Genomic DNA, 14172 nt, shown 5'->3' with positions numbered 1-14172 from the left:
AATCTGGTTTGCTTGTTTTTTAATCTGTTCAGAAGACAGGCTACTTCAAAGCCCTTGGTTATTTTGTTTCTGAGTAAAGTTGGATTCTTAGTATTATTTTTGAGGTATAATCTTAAATATTGTTAGATAAAAGCAAAATAAAAACATTGTGTTTATTTCCTTTAAATATCTTAGTTTACTTCAACCATTATGATAGAAAGGGTAAAGCTTTACTGAGTGCAAGTCATCCTGAGGGATAAATTGTTTTTAATGCAAGTTACTTTCTCCTGTTTTGTAGGAGAGGAATCAGGTCTGAGTTGGCAGTAAAACAGAAAGGTCATTTCAGCTATTCTGTCTCATTTTCAAGGGGTTGATAAAAGAGATCATCAGTCATTTGAATTAGAGCCCCATGAGATTTTATTCATTTCTATTTTCATATGATTGATAAGGTGAGAAGAAGCCTTTCCGCACAGAGAAAGAAGGGAACTGTCTTCAGTAAGCGCATAGTAGTAATAGTAGTAGGTCTTACATAGTACTTGCCTTATGCCGGGTACTGTATGTGTATGAATTCACTTAGTTTTTTTACAGTTCTGTGCAGGAGGTTATTGTTAGCCCTGTTTTTAAAGATGGATTAAACCGAGGCACCGACAGATGAAGTAGACTTGTCCAAGGTGACAAAGCTAGGAAGTGGCAGAGCTAGGATTCAGACCTGGAATCTGGCTCTATAGTGGTTATCCTCCTACCTATTGGATTAAAATCCCTTTCATCCTGTGAACATCAGTCGTCTCTTGGACCTAGCTGGAGATGGAGTTGGTGGAAATGTGGAGCCCAGTTCAAGGTTGGGAAAGAACCTTGTGAAATACCTCATTAGGCGTTCCATTAGCCCCCACACTTGGATGCCAGTTTCTGTCAGAAGATAGGGCCCTTAATTACAGTGCTAGGAGTTTGGGGGAGAAACTTGACTGTTATTCTTCCTGGAAAAGAATACAAAAAATAGTTTATATCTGTTCAAGAAGAGACGTTCAATGAAAATATTTTAATTGAGACTTTCTGTAATACAAGAATTGGATGCAAGGAAATATGTTTAAATATTAAGCATGATGTGCTCTTAAGACTTGAAACTTAATGGAAACCTTTCTTTGCTGCCTTCCATGTTCTGTTAGGTAGGATTTAAATTATTGTCACGATCTGTTGTAAAAAAGAATCAGTCCCATGTTAAAGGGTTGATGTTTAGGATACCCACTAGAAATAGCAGTAGATTATATTAATCAAATAAAGGCTTCTGACAAACTTAGATAGGATGTCTGTCTTATTTCCTCTAAGTGCTTCAGCTGTTTTGCTCTTGTGTTTTATTTTCTGTGGTTAAAAATTAAATATATACCTTAATATTGAAGTTTTAAAAGACAAATTTTATTTTCATTGAATATACATTTTAGATAATATACTTCTAACTTGCATTTTCATAAATTCCCAGCTCCTGTTTTTATCCTCTCTTATTGAAGATATTTATGGCAAAATGCAATAGGTTTTGGAGCTCCTGCTGTGGTGCAATGGGAATGGCAGTCTCTTGGCAACGCTGGGACATGGGTTCGATCCCCGGCCAGGCACAGTGGATTAAGGATCCAGCTTAGTTCGCTGCTGCAGCTCAGATCTGATCCCTGGCCCGGGAGCTCTATGTGCCACAGGACAGCCAAAAAAAAAAAAAAAAAAAAAGCCATAGGTTTTGCTTTTAGACTTATTTTGTAATTATGCTTTGAAAACCTTGATGATTCTGTCTCATTTCTTTTTTCTCTGCCTCTAATTTTTCCTTGTAATAAAACATACATAATTTAACAATTGTATCTTCATATTTCACAAACAGTGTATCATTCTCTAACTAAAATGTGTTGGTTTAATATACAGTAGTGATGTGTGAGATTCTCCAAAAATTAAAAGCTATTGGATGGTATTAAATTATTGCTCAATAGATAACATTTCTAGATTGAGAAAAGAAGTAGTAGTTTTCTTTACCCCTGAAAGTGAATGGTCTTCATTCTGAATATCTTAAAACTTTATGAATGATTACAGTTTAACCTCAGAATTCTATTAATGTTTTCTGCACATAATTTTGGAATTATAGCTATTAGTTGGTGCTGGCTATCAACAGCTCATAGTTTTAATTAACTTAAATGTGCCTAAGAATTAGGAAGAAACGAGAAAAAAGACCACCAAGTAAAGACAGAAAACAGCAGCACATACTTGGCTCTGAAATAGTGATGTTAGGCCTTTCATTCATTCTGTCTATTCTTTTTTATTTTTATTTTTTATTTTTTTTGTCTTTTTGCCTTTTCTAGGGCCGCTTCCTGTGGCCTATGGAGGTTCCCAGGTTAGGAGTCTGATCGGAGCTGTAGATGCTGGCCTACGCCAGAGCCGCAGCAACGTGGGATCTGAGCCTCGTCTTCGACCTACACCACAGCTCACGGCAACGCCGGATCCTTAACCCACTGAGCAAGGCCAGGGATCAAACCTGAAGCCTCATGGTTCCTAGTTGGAGTCATTAACCACTGTGCCACAACGGGAACTCTCGTTCTGTCTATTCTTAATTTATATGCAGTTTCAACGGAACTTGATTTTTCTGACTTTTTAGATTATAACAGATTAGAAATAAATGAGAAACAGCAATAGTATGCTTCTAGATTAGAAGTAGACTCTCAGATTATGTTAAGAAGTAGCATTATTTTATATTTTTGACTTTGTTTTACATAGCACAAACTTTTATAAATATAAAATTGATAAATGACATTAGCTCTTAAAAAGGAATAGCTGGCAGACTCCTAGCAAGGAATAAGATTAAATAAAAACTATAAAAAGCTGAGGCAAGTATTTAAAAATTATAGAATCTTGGCCCATTTAGATATGGGGAGGAACAGAATTAACTTACCACCTGAGGTATTGGCACTAGTTTTAAAGTCAGAGTTTTTTGTTTTTTGTCTTTTATGGCGGCACCCATGGCATCTGGAGGTTCCCAGGCTAAGGGTCGAATTGGAGCTGTAGTTGCTGGCCTCCGCCACGGCCACAGCAACACCCAGATCCGAGCTGCATCTGTGACCTACACCACAGCTGACAGCAACACGGGATCCTAAACCCACTGAGCAAGGCCAGGGATCAAACCTGCATCCCAGTGGATGCTAGTCAGATTTGTTACCACTGAGCCACACGGGGAACTCCATAAGGTCAGAGTTTTTAATGACTCCTAAGTAATATATTGAAGGTTAGGTCAGGTTTATTACCTGTCAAGAGGTAGAGATATAAAATGTACTTAATAAAGGCATTTTAATTTAAAGAGGATAAGCTTTAGTGTTTGTAAAATTTCCTTCACTTCCATAAATGGTAAATTTACTGTATTTAATGTAAATCTCTTGTTTTCCTGTACTTTGTTTCTTTGTCCTCTTTTGCAGGTACTGTACTAAAATAGAAATAAAGCTTAATTTGTTTATACTTATTTTGATGTAAATAAAGTTCATCATATTCAAAATATAATTTTTTTCTCTAGGTGCTACGAAGTACACAGATAAAGACAATGGAGGAATGCTTGTATGGTCTCCGTATCACAGTATCCCAGATGCCAAATGTAAGTTTTTTTGGAAGTTGAATGTTTATGTCAATAGGGATCTCAACCAATTCAAAAAAATGCACCTTATGTTTGTTTTTGAATCTCTTAGATTCTCATAAGAAATCAGTTTGTCTATGTTTCGTTTTGTTTTTTGATGGAGATTGTCATGTTAGAATGTTTTTCCTTTTGAAAGATAGTGGGTTGATCATTCCAATTTGTGTCAGGCCCAGGAAGACTGAGAAAACCTAGGATCTGATGGCATTGCTGCTTAAATCCTCAAGCAGGGGAGGGAGTTACTATGTAGACATCTGCACAGGCTTTTCCTCAGTATATGAAGCTCTAAAGAAATGCCTTCAAACTTCCAAGAGCCCACTATCATTACCATTTTAAAGAGGAAAGGGGAAAGAACTGACTTCAGCAGCCATCCATCAGGTCATCTTTGTGCTCTCCATTTCTGGACGGAGACCTTCTGGATCATTGACCATGCACTTCTTGAATCATGGTGTGGCTTTAGACTTCAATGTGATGTAGCGGACCTGATCCTTTGCGGCACATCAGATATAGGAAACGTGCAGGTAACAAAACTAAGATCCCCACCCTCCATTCAGTTATCATTTGATTTATTGAAACAAACAAAAACCGCTGAGCAGCTCTTCTAGCAGCTGTAACATAAACTTGTCTCTTAAAAATATTTACTAAATCTTAAAAGATGTCCCGTGGTGGTTTATTTAGTCCCATGAAAATTAATGATGCTATATATCATGTGCATAGTAAGTCTAGTCATACTTAATTGATGCAATAAGAGAACTGAAAATTGAAAACAGTGTCATTCTGCATACCTGATATTTTTTCCTATTTAAGAGCTTTCTATTTATTATTATTATTAATTTTTTTTTTTTTTGTCTTTTTGCTGTTTCTAGGGCCAATCCCTCTGCATATGGAGGTTCCCAGGCTAGGGGTCGAATCAGAGCTACAGCTCACGGCAACACCAGATCCTTAACCCACTGAGCAAGGCCAGGGATCGAACCCTCAAGCTCATGGTTCCTAGTTGGATTCGTTAACCACTGAGCCACGACGGGAACTCCTAAGAGCTTTTAGAATATCAGCAAAAAGTCTAGTAAGCAGTCTAGAGATTATAATGCCCTTGAGGAATTCTTAACAGAAAACATGAAATTGTATGTTTTACATACTGAGAAACCTGAAACAGACTCCTGGGTTTTTTGGTTCATTCTCCATTACAAGCAAAGGTTTTCATTCACAAACTGAGCGTCAGGGTGCATTGGCTTTTGCTATTTTAGCACCATTTTATATAATGGTACATTTCTTAGCAGAGTGAAAAACAAAATTCAGAAAGCCAACATGTGCTGCATGTGGAGTATCCAACTAAAGAGCCGGGGCAGTGGTTTTCAGCCCTGGCTGTGCTTTGGAATCACTTCGGGGAACTTTAAAAACTCTACTGATGTCTGGCCTCTGCTCAAACCAGTTAAATCAGAATCTTCAGAGGTAGAGCCAGGACTTACTTTTCTACAGCTCCCCTGCTGATTCTAATGCATAGCCGGGGTTGAGAACCACAGGTTGACTGGTATTGTTTAGACTTCTGTTTATAGGACTATAAGACATTTTTGTTAATGAGCATGTATTTAGACCTGTCGTATGTTTAAGTACTATAGGTTCTAAACAAAATATAATATTTGAATTTTCTTCATCAAAAGTTTACAGTCTTAGGGAGATATGATAATATCCATAAATATTTGTTGTTATTCTAACAGCATTATTGTTAGTAATAATAATGCATAATAGTAATATAATAGCATACTTATATATTAAACTGTACTGTACTATTAATAAGAGCAGGCTCTCATAAAAAAAAAAAGAGCTTAAAATGTGCCATTTGCTATTTCAAACACTTTATGTATATTAGCTCATTTAATCCTAGGAGGAAGCTACTGTTTTTATTCCCATTTAGAGTAATGAGAATAAGGTACAAAAAGGTCAAGTTAATTGCTTAAAGTTCAAAAATAAGTGACAAGCCTGATAACCAAGTCCAGGTAGACTAGCTGTTCTAAGATCAGAATTCTTAACCCCTTAACCACTCCTTCTCAAAAATGTGCTTAAAGAATTTACATATATATATGTCTCATAGGATCATAATGGACTTCGCATAAAATTGTCTTGCTGAATGTGAAATGGCAGACTACTAAGCAGTGGAGCCTTGAAAAAGGCAGTGTGTTTATATATATATATTACTCTATTGGCTTGATTACAATAATTGAGGATGGATGAAAATAGAATATTAAAACATTTTAATATTATTAAATATTTTAAATAATAAAATAGAATATTATACTTTTTGTATAGCTCTCAGGAGGAGCTTAAGAAAGTTTTAGGGATACTGCAGCATATTTAAACTGTTGTTATTAGCTATATCCACCCAAACTCTAGATAAAGCATCCTTCAGAGCTCAGTCAGAAATGGAAAGGTTAAAGCTTTGGGAAAACTCTAAACATGAAATGGAGTCTTAAATAGTGATGTCTCTTCAAATAAAGACTGCAGCAGAAAAACCAAGAAATTATCTAATATTTTACATTGTAATTAGGCACTATTGGTTATTCACAGATTGGTCTGTGTACAAAAGCAATTGTGGTTATGAATTTAATAAGTATATGCTATCTGGTCATAGAGATAAATACTGCTAGGTAAAATTTTAAACCAAATAAGCTTCTGATCCTGTTCATAGAAGTGAAAGTCTTCTTTTTTATAACATTTAATGAAAATGCCTTTGGCTTTTTTTTTTTTTTTAAACCCCTAGAGTACAATTTTAAAAAAAAATTTTGCTTTTGTTTTAAAAAAAAGTACACTGGGGATGATGGAATAAATGAGAATAATTAATTGTATAACTGTTTCATTACAGTGGATGAATATATTGCAATTGCAAAGGAGAAACATGGCTACAATGTGGAACAGGTATGTAGAGAAGCATTTTAATATTAAGGTTCGCATCAGCATTTATCAAACCCAGAGACCATTTCATGATAGTTTTTGTCCTAAGAAAGTGCATAAGAGTTCAGCCAACTTCTAGATATCACAAAAGTACTAGCAAAGTCTGACCTTTCAACATTAAGGATTTTGCTTTTATAAACATCATTTATCTTAAGGGCTTGAACATTTTTCTCTCAATACCTCTGTTTTGCGTTCTTAAAGTGTCTGAAATCCTTCAGGATTGCTCTAGCGAATATTTACTAAAAAGGAAAAATTTTTTTGAATACAGGTAATTCTCTTTGACTTCTTAATCTAAGAGACCTAAAAGTTAAACTTCTTATTTAAAGAAATACTTAAGATTTTTAAATTTTGAAGGAAATAACTCACAAAGGGCTTTCAAAAAATTAGGTAACTTTAAGAGGAGATATATATGGCATTTGGTTCATTAGCCCCAGTAATAAGGGAATGGAGAACATGGAAAAATGAGAATGAAATAGAATTCTTTTTTCTTTTTTTTTTTTAATGGCCACACCCATGGCACATGGAAGTTTCTGGACCAGAGATTGAATCCAATCTATGCCATGCCAGATCCTTTAACCCACTGTGCCGGGCCAGGGATTGAACGCACACTTCTGCAGTGTCCCAAGATGTTCCTAACCCACTGTGCCACAGCAGGAACTCCAAAATAGAGATTCTTAAACTTCATTTCAACTGAGTATAAGATCAGTCTTTTATCAGGATTAATAGTAAAATAAGTGATTTTTTTTCTGTAACCTGGATTATTAAGAGCTAAACATGGTTAAATAATAGAAAATTATTACTGTGAAATTGGGATGGTTGTCTCACTGTAGTTAACTTTTCTGTGGATTTTGAAGACTTGGACTATGTATTTGTTTTTAAGCCTTAATTTTCTTTTAAAATTTGTTTGAGAAGGTTAATCCTTTAAAATGTGACTGTACCTATGTTAATTTTCATGTTCATTTTCAAGGGATATTACCAAAGTACAGAAATTAAAACTCACTGTTTAAAAATATGCTATATCTCTTCTTAAAAAATAATCTTTATTCCCTAAATGACACTCAGTACCTTGTAGTATAATAGAAAAGAAAGTTGTTGAATTTTGTCCATTTCAGGCTTTCCTATGATTTGATAATAAAGTCATTGAAGTTATTAATATGTCCCATAATAATTCTCTGTGTATATTATGTTAAGAAAGAACATTAAAAAGTCTATGTGGTGAAATACTGTTAATATTGCAGTTGAGGTATTCTCACTTCTTGGAAGTGTTTAGCCCATGATACACTTCAAATAGGTTAAAACATAAATATTTCTCTACTAGGTCTTTTTTTTTTTTTTTTTTTTTTTTTTTTGTCTTTTTGCTATTTCTTTGGGCCGCTCCCACGGCATATGGAGGTTCCCAGGCTAGGGGTCGAATCGGAGCTGTAGCCACTGGCCTACGCCAGAGCCATAGCAACGCGGGATCCGGGATCCGAGCCACGTCTGCAACCTACACCACAGCTCACGGCAACGCTGTATCCTTAACCCACTGAGCAAGGGCAGGGACCGAAACCGCAACCTCATGGTTCCTAGTCGGATTTGTTAACCACTGCGCCATGATGGGAACTCCTCTCTACTAAGTCTTAGCTGAGCACTTGTAGCTTTGTGTTATAATTAATAGTTTCATTCAAGTATTGACTTAGAAGTTATTTCTCCTTTTAGCATGTTTGTCTCTCCACACTGACAAACAAGTAAATGTGAGGGAAGGTCTCGCAATGACCCTACAGACCTGCTTTAGTAATTACAGTCACTCTCCTCAGCTCACTTTTGCCTGTAGCTTCTACGGCAGATATGGTATGTAGAACTTGACTGTTCTGAGGCCCTGATTTAAAAGAAATAAATGAGTGAGGTCTGCTCCCTGGGCACCCCTGATTAAAAGCCCAAACTGTGAGTGTGTCTTCAGTTGAAGTCATAGGCTGAAGGTTTTAACCTAATTTGTGTTTAACTCTTTTAAGTGTGATGGAACATAAGTGCATTAAAACCAAAGGGGAATGATTTCTCTTCAAAGGCACTTGGCATGTTGTTCTGGCATAAACATAACATTGAGAAGTCCCTTGCTGATCTCCCTAATTTCACTCCCTTTCCGGATGAGTGGACAGTGGAAGATAAAGTCCTCTTTGAACAAGCCTTTAGTTTTCATGGGAAGAGCTTTCACAGGATTCAGCAAATGGTATGGTAATTTCGCTCTTACTGTGATTTGTACCTGAAGGACACCCTATTCTCTTCATTGTTAAATACTTCCTAGTTATTAAACACAAAAAAGTTTTCCAGTCTAATTTTGATTTTTAAAAGTGTTTTGAAATAGATATATTTGCATACAGCCTTATTTTCTGCAACTACTCTAGTGCTCGGTGGTTATGTGCCATTTTGTTATAATACAGTAACTTTTACTATGACTTAAGTGTGTGTGTAATACAGTTATTAACTATGTTTCTCATTTCAGGAAAAATTGCAATTTCAATTTTATGTTAAATGTTTTCTTTTTTAACATAAGGATTTTATTTTCATATTTATATTCCTTTGGATATGAAAAGCAGTTTTTAGAAATTCTGTATTATTTCAACATTGTTCAAGTACTGTTGCTTTTTTTTAAAAAAAAGGAAAACTGCTCTTTAGTTCTTAAATCTCTAGTATTGTGTCAAAATAATATAAATCTGAGAAGTTGCTGCATTGAAGTCTTTTAACCTGAATAGATGAAAATTAAGATAATGTTTGCAAATATATCTAAGTGTCTTCTGTAATCAACGAGAGCATTTTTATTCGGGAGTGTGTGTCCTTGTTTGCCAGTATGACACAGCAGTGCATGATCATTAGTCATTTTCATACCCAAGACTGTTTGGTAGCTAAAGTCTGTTTATCATTTATCATTTTAAAACCTGGATTTAAAACAAAATGATTCAAAAAATCCATTGTTAAGAATTGAATAGATTTTCTTTACACATTATGCTAAGCAACAGAAGCCAGACATAAAAGGCCACATATTGTATGATTCTATTTGTATGAAATGCCCAGAATAGGTAAATCCATAGAGACAGAAAGTAGATTAGTAGTTGCCAAGGACTGGGTTAAGGGGAGAATAGGGAGTGAATGTTAATGGGCTTAAGGTTTCTTTCCAAGGTTATAAAAACGTCGGGAATAAGTAGTTTGGGTTGCACAACTTAGTAAATACACTAAAAACCACGGAATTGTGCACTTTAAACTGGTGACTTTTATAGTATGTGAATTATAAACCAATTTTTAAAAATCCAATTTACAGAGGAAAAAAATTAAGTAACTCTTTAAGGAAGACACATGTGGACTATTAACACTGACTGCTGGGGACCTCTGGGGCTCTTCTCACCACATGCGTTTGTCACATCCTTTTTTTCTTTCCCTGCTCAGAATAAATAGGAATAGTTATTCAGAATGTCAGTGCCTAGGTGTGGTGGGGTGCTGTGACGATAGCTGTACTTTTTAGCTCTTATAAGTCGTAAAGATACCTGGGAAAATATTTTTCATCTATGCCTTTGTTTGCTAAGTATCAAAGAATAATATCAGAAATAGTATTCATGCTGTTAATCAGAGCTTATGAAATAAACTTGCTGATATTAACATGATTTTTTTTCAAGCTTCCAGATAAGACAATTGCTAGCCTTGTAAAATATTACTATTCCTGGAAAAAAACTCGATCTAGAACAAGCTTGATGGATCGTCAGGCTCGTAAACTAGCCAATAGACATAATCAGGGTGACAGGTAGGTTGGAGTCCTTTATATAGTTACAGGCACACTGTATTGTATTGTTTACATTTTCTAAGGCAAAACAGTTATCACAGCACATTGTAAATGCTTCTTATTCTTACATTCATGTTTCTGCTCTGACAAGAAGAACTGAGTGATCAGAATTCTTAATAGTAAGAACTCTCTTCAGTTCTTTGACTGTTAATCATAGCCAGCAGATCTTGCAACTGAGTTATATTTGGGTTGTGTTTAACTAACCACAGTTGTTTCCTTTCAGTATTGATGTGTTCAACACTTGTATTTTTGAGTATGTTAAGTATAGTCTCTGGAAGGTGATTTTTCCACAATTATCTGAATAACTAAGATCTACATTATTGTAGCTGTCTTTCTAGTAGTATCAGATCATTTAGCTTCCTGGTTTTTGTCTGTCTTTATTTTCCCAACTGGAGAATGAAATAATAAGTATTATATATCATATTAATATATGTGTCCTTTTTCCCAAATGTTACTTCTTTCTAAATATCTTTCCTATTGGGTCTCTGTTTTTTAGCTAGAAATGTTTGCTAAAATGATTCTGTATGCCTAGAAGAATATTATAGTAATTTAAACGATAAAAGCTTGTCTTCTCAAGGACAACTCTTGGGGAATATTTAGCAAAAGTATTTGCAAGGTTTATTACAGTTTGTGATAAGAGTACTGGAATAGAATAGAAAGAAGTGGATTGAGTTTATTAATCTTCGTTTCTTTTCAGTGATGATGATGTGGAAGAAACACACCCAATGGATGGAAACGATAGTGATTATGATCCCAAAAAAGAAGCCAAGAAGGAGGTAATGATGATCATTAGAGTGCTTGTAATTGTTCTACAATCCACTTGAAAAAAAATGAATAGTACATATGAAAAAAAAATTTTTGTACAATAGGTTAGGAGGTAGTAAATTTCAACAGTAATTGGAGGTTTTTGGAAAAACGGTAACATCAAGAACACCAATTAACCAGTGATTAAAGTAATTTGGGGGTTATCTCATCTACTCAGAAGTATAAAAGCCCTGCCACAAGGCCTATTCTCTTTGTTTTTGGCTGTACCCATAGCACGTGGAAGTTCCCAGGCCAGGGATCAAACCCATGCCACAGTTGCAACCCTATTCTTTAAACCATAGAAAACAACTCAAACCACCCTCAGATGACACAATATTAGGTATATAAATTTTTGGAGAACATCTTGTTTATTCCATGTTAGAGCAAATTAGAAATTAGTACCAGGTATATTGACAGCAGTGAAAATTTAAAGCTGTCTCAGAGGAAGAAATGGAAGAATCCCCAACCAGCAAAGCACTCAGATTCTTCAATATGATGATAGTAACGATGACTTAAAGTCATTAAAAAGAGACATTTCAGGGAGTTCCCGTCGTGGCGCTGTGGTTAATGAATCCGACTAAGAACCATGAGGATGCGGGTTCGGTCCCTGGCCTTGCTCAGTGGTTAAGGATCCGATGTTGCCGTGAGCTGTGGTGTAGGTCACAGACATGGCTCGGATCGGTGTTGCTGTGACTCTGGCGTAGGCCGGTGGCTACAGCTCCGATTCGACCCCTAGCCTGGGAACCTCCATATGCCGCGGGAGGGGCCCTAGAAAAGGCAAAAAGACAAAAAAAAAAAAAAGAGAGATTTCAAATTGATAAACATGCTCGTTTATTAAGGCAGGGAATGATAATACATTTACGTTACAATTACATAATTGTAGAAAATGGACCCAAGGTTGATTGGTAAGGGCTTGTGATGTATAAGCAACTGCAGAATAGTGAAAATAACATTGAAAAATTGAAGATAAATTGTGACTTCAGCCAATTTAATGATTCCCATTCCTTCTCTTAAGGAACTCGATGCCATGGCCCATTCTGGTCTTTGTCATCTTTCATCAATGAAAATTTTAAAATCCTACTCTTACCTCAACCTGATATTTTACTGATTTTCTTACAATTGCTAAGTGTTCTCAAGTCCCTTGATTCCTTCATTTTTTTCCCCCAGGTTTCCTTGTCGCCCTGAACCATAGACCCAAGTTGCTTAAATTGCTCTCTTCCTAGTATCTTTAACTCCCCATTTCTCTTACTCTTCTGCTACACCTTCCCTAAACCTATAAATCCACAATGTGGATCAGTTGCTAGTAGCAGGAGAAAATTGCATAATCATGTACATTGTTGCTACTTACAAAATGCAGTTTGCAATCTCAGGGTAGTCCTTGGGATCTCTGTTTTTAATTTATAAACTTCCGGTTTTTTGTTTTTTATTTTTCTATTGGTAACGTTTGTTTTTCTTTTCTTTTTTCTTTTTTGCTTTTTAGGCCCGCACCCGCAGCATGTGGAAGTTCCCAGGCTAGATGTCGAATCAGAGCTGCAGCTGCCAGGCTCTGCCACAGTCACAGCAACGCAGACTCCGAGCTGCACCCTACACCACAGTTCACGGCAATGCTGGATCCTTAACCCACCGAGTGCGGGCAGGGATCAAACCCACATCCTCATGGATACTAGTCGGATTCATTTCCATTGCACCACAACGGGAACTCCAGTAATATTTAAATAACAGGATTTTTCCGATGATCAAAGAGGTAATATTTATCATTAAAACACTTATTACAGTACTCAGGACATAGTAAATCTTGAATAAAAGTTATTGTATAAGCAGCTATTTGCACATTCATCCCATTCTACACATCACCCACCACCTCTCCACTCCTCTAAAAAATTTAACAGGTAACTTCACTTTCTGCTTCACTGAGAAAATATCAAGCAGGAACTCCCTTAAACTTCCGGCCTTTCGCTTGACTACCCTTTTTATCTGAATATATTCACACTTAGAACATTCTAATAAAGTTATACTAAAATCATTGTAAGTCTCTGAGGCCGGAGCTCAGTAACATGTCATGTCTGATGTCCCCTAGGCCTTCACGCGGTGCTCCTTGTCCGCGTCCTTGCTGGTGCTTGATAGGATCAGGCTTGATGTTGCAGATCCCGTAATACGGAAGTACTGTGCTGATTGCTCCTCTCACAGCAAGAAAGGCCACTGCTTGTTTGAGCCTCTCTGACCCTTCATTTTGCCTCTAGGACTTTTTCCACCAGTTAGCCTTTCTCTTCGCCATACTTGCAACTTTTTCATTGCAGCCCAGAAGTATGCTCCAGTCTTTCACTGGAAAGCACGACTGTCTCTCAGCCAGTCTAGAAAGAACTATCCTCCTTAGTGCTTCACTCTCAAGTTTGCTTCCGTCAGACTTCTGGCCCTTCGCTTCACTGAAACCGCTGGTAGAGGTCAGCAGTGACCTAACGGGCTGTTCACTGTACTCTCCTTGTGCCTCCTCTGTTAATTCAAGCTGTTTTTCTTCTGAAAATCTCTCTTTGACTTTTGTAACACCATTCTTTGATCCCTGCCTACCGTTTTAACCATTGTGTCTCAATTTTAGTGACTTCTTTTTCTCAAATACTGTATTCATTTTGTCATTACTGTTTTTAATTCTGTCTCAAGTAAGTGTAAATTTTGTTCTTTTCTCTTTGTTCTTCTATGTGACTGCTTTATTTTTAGGTTCTCAGTTCTCTGAGTTGCTGAAATTTTCCATTTTAATTTACCTTAATCTACCTTATCTCCATGCTTCCAGACTGTGCACCACACCTTCTAGTCCGTCCTTTACCCTATTGCCAAAGAAATCCTTTAAAAACCAGATTCACTGTTTGCAGCCCTCCCATGGCTTTGTCCAAAGGATGAAACACTCTCTCTAGTTAGGCATTCCCTACCCCACCCCACTTATGTTCACTTTACTAAGAGGGTTTCAGGTGTTTGGTTTTTTTTGTTTGTCTTTGTT

At 36.3% G+C, this 14172-nt stretch overlaps 1 protein-coding gene across 23 annotated transcripts in view; it reads left to right on the top strand.

Moving 5' to 3' along the window:
• RCOR3 (REST corepressor 3) overlaps nucleotides 1-14172 on the top strand; it is a 57055-nt gene that overhangs the window by 6615 nt on the left and 36268 nt on the right. For 15 of the 23 annotated variants that reach the window (XR_014816857.1, XR_014816859.1, XR_014816855.1 and 12 more), the window contains exons 3-7: nucleotides 3512-3589; nucleotides 6483-6535; nucleotides 8616-8777; nucleotides 10216-10340; nucleotides 11077-11155. Coding sequence is in view for 17 of the 23 variants with exons in the window: in XM_021063871.2 (XP_020919530.1) it covers nucleotides 3512-3589; nucleotides 6483-6535; nucleotides 8616-8777; nucleotides 10216-10340; nucleotides 11077-11155 (497 nt within the window). In the remaining 6 variants the exon portion in view is untranslated. Of the gene's footprint in view, nucleotides 1-3511; nucleotides 3590-3795; nucleotides 4147-6482; nucleotides 6536-8615; nucleotides 8778-10215; nucleotides 10341-11076; nucleotides 11156-14172 lie in introns of all 23 variants that reach the window. The other 8 variants (XM_084978485.1, XM_084978486.1, XM_021063873.2 and 5 more) reach the window with 2 other exon arrangements.

This window comes from Sus scrofa, chromosome 9 (genome assembly GCF_054392235.1).
Source record: "Sus scrofa isolate SSC_HxYL_T2T_F1_AM1 chromosome 9, Sscrofa_HxYL_maternal_Yorkshire_Landrace_v2.0, whole genome shotgun sequence".
Classification (NCBI taxonomy): Eukaryota; Metazoa; Chordata; class Mammalia; order Artiodactyla; family Suidae; genus Sus; species Sus scrofa.
This window is presented reverse-complemented; position numbering and strand designations above follow the sequence as displayed.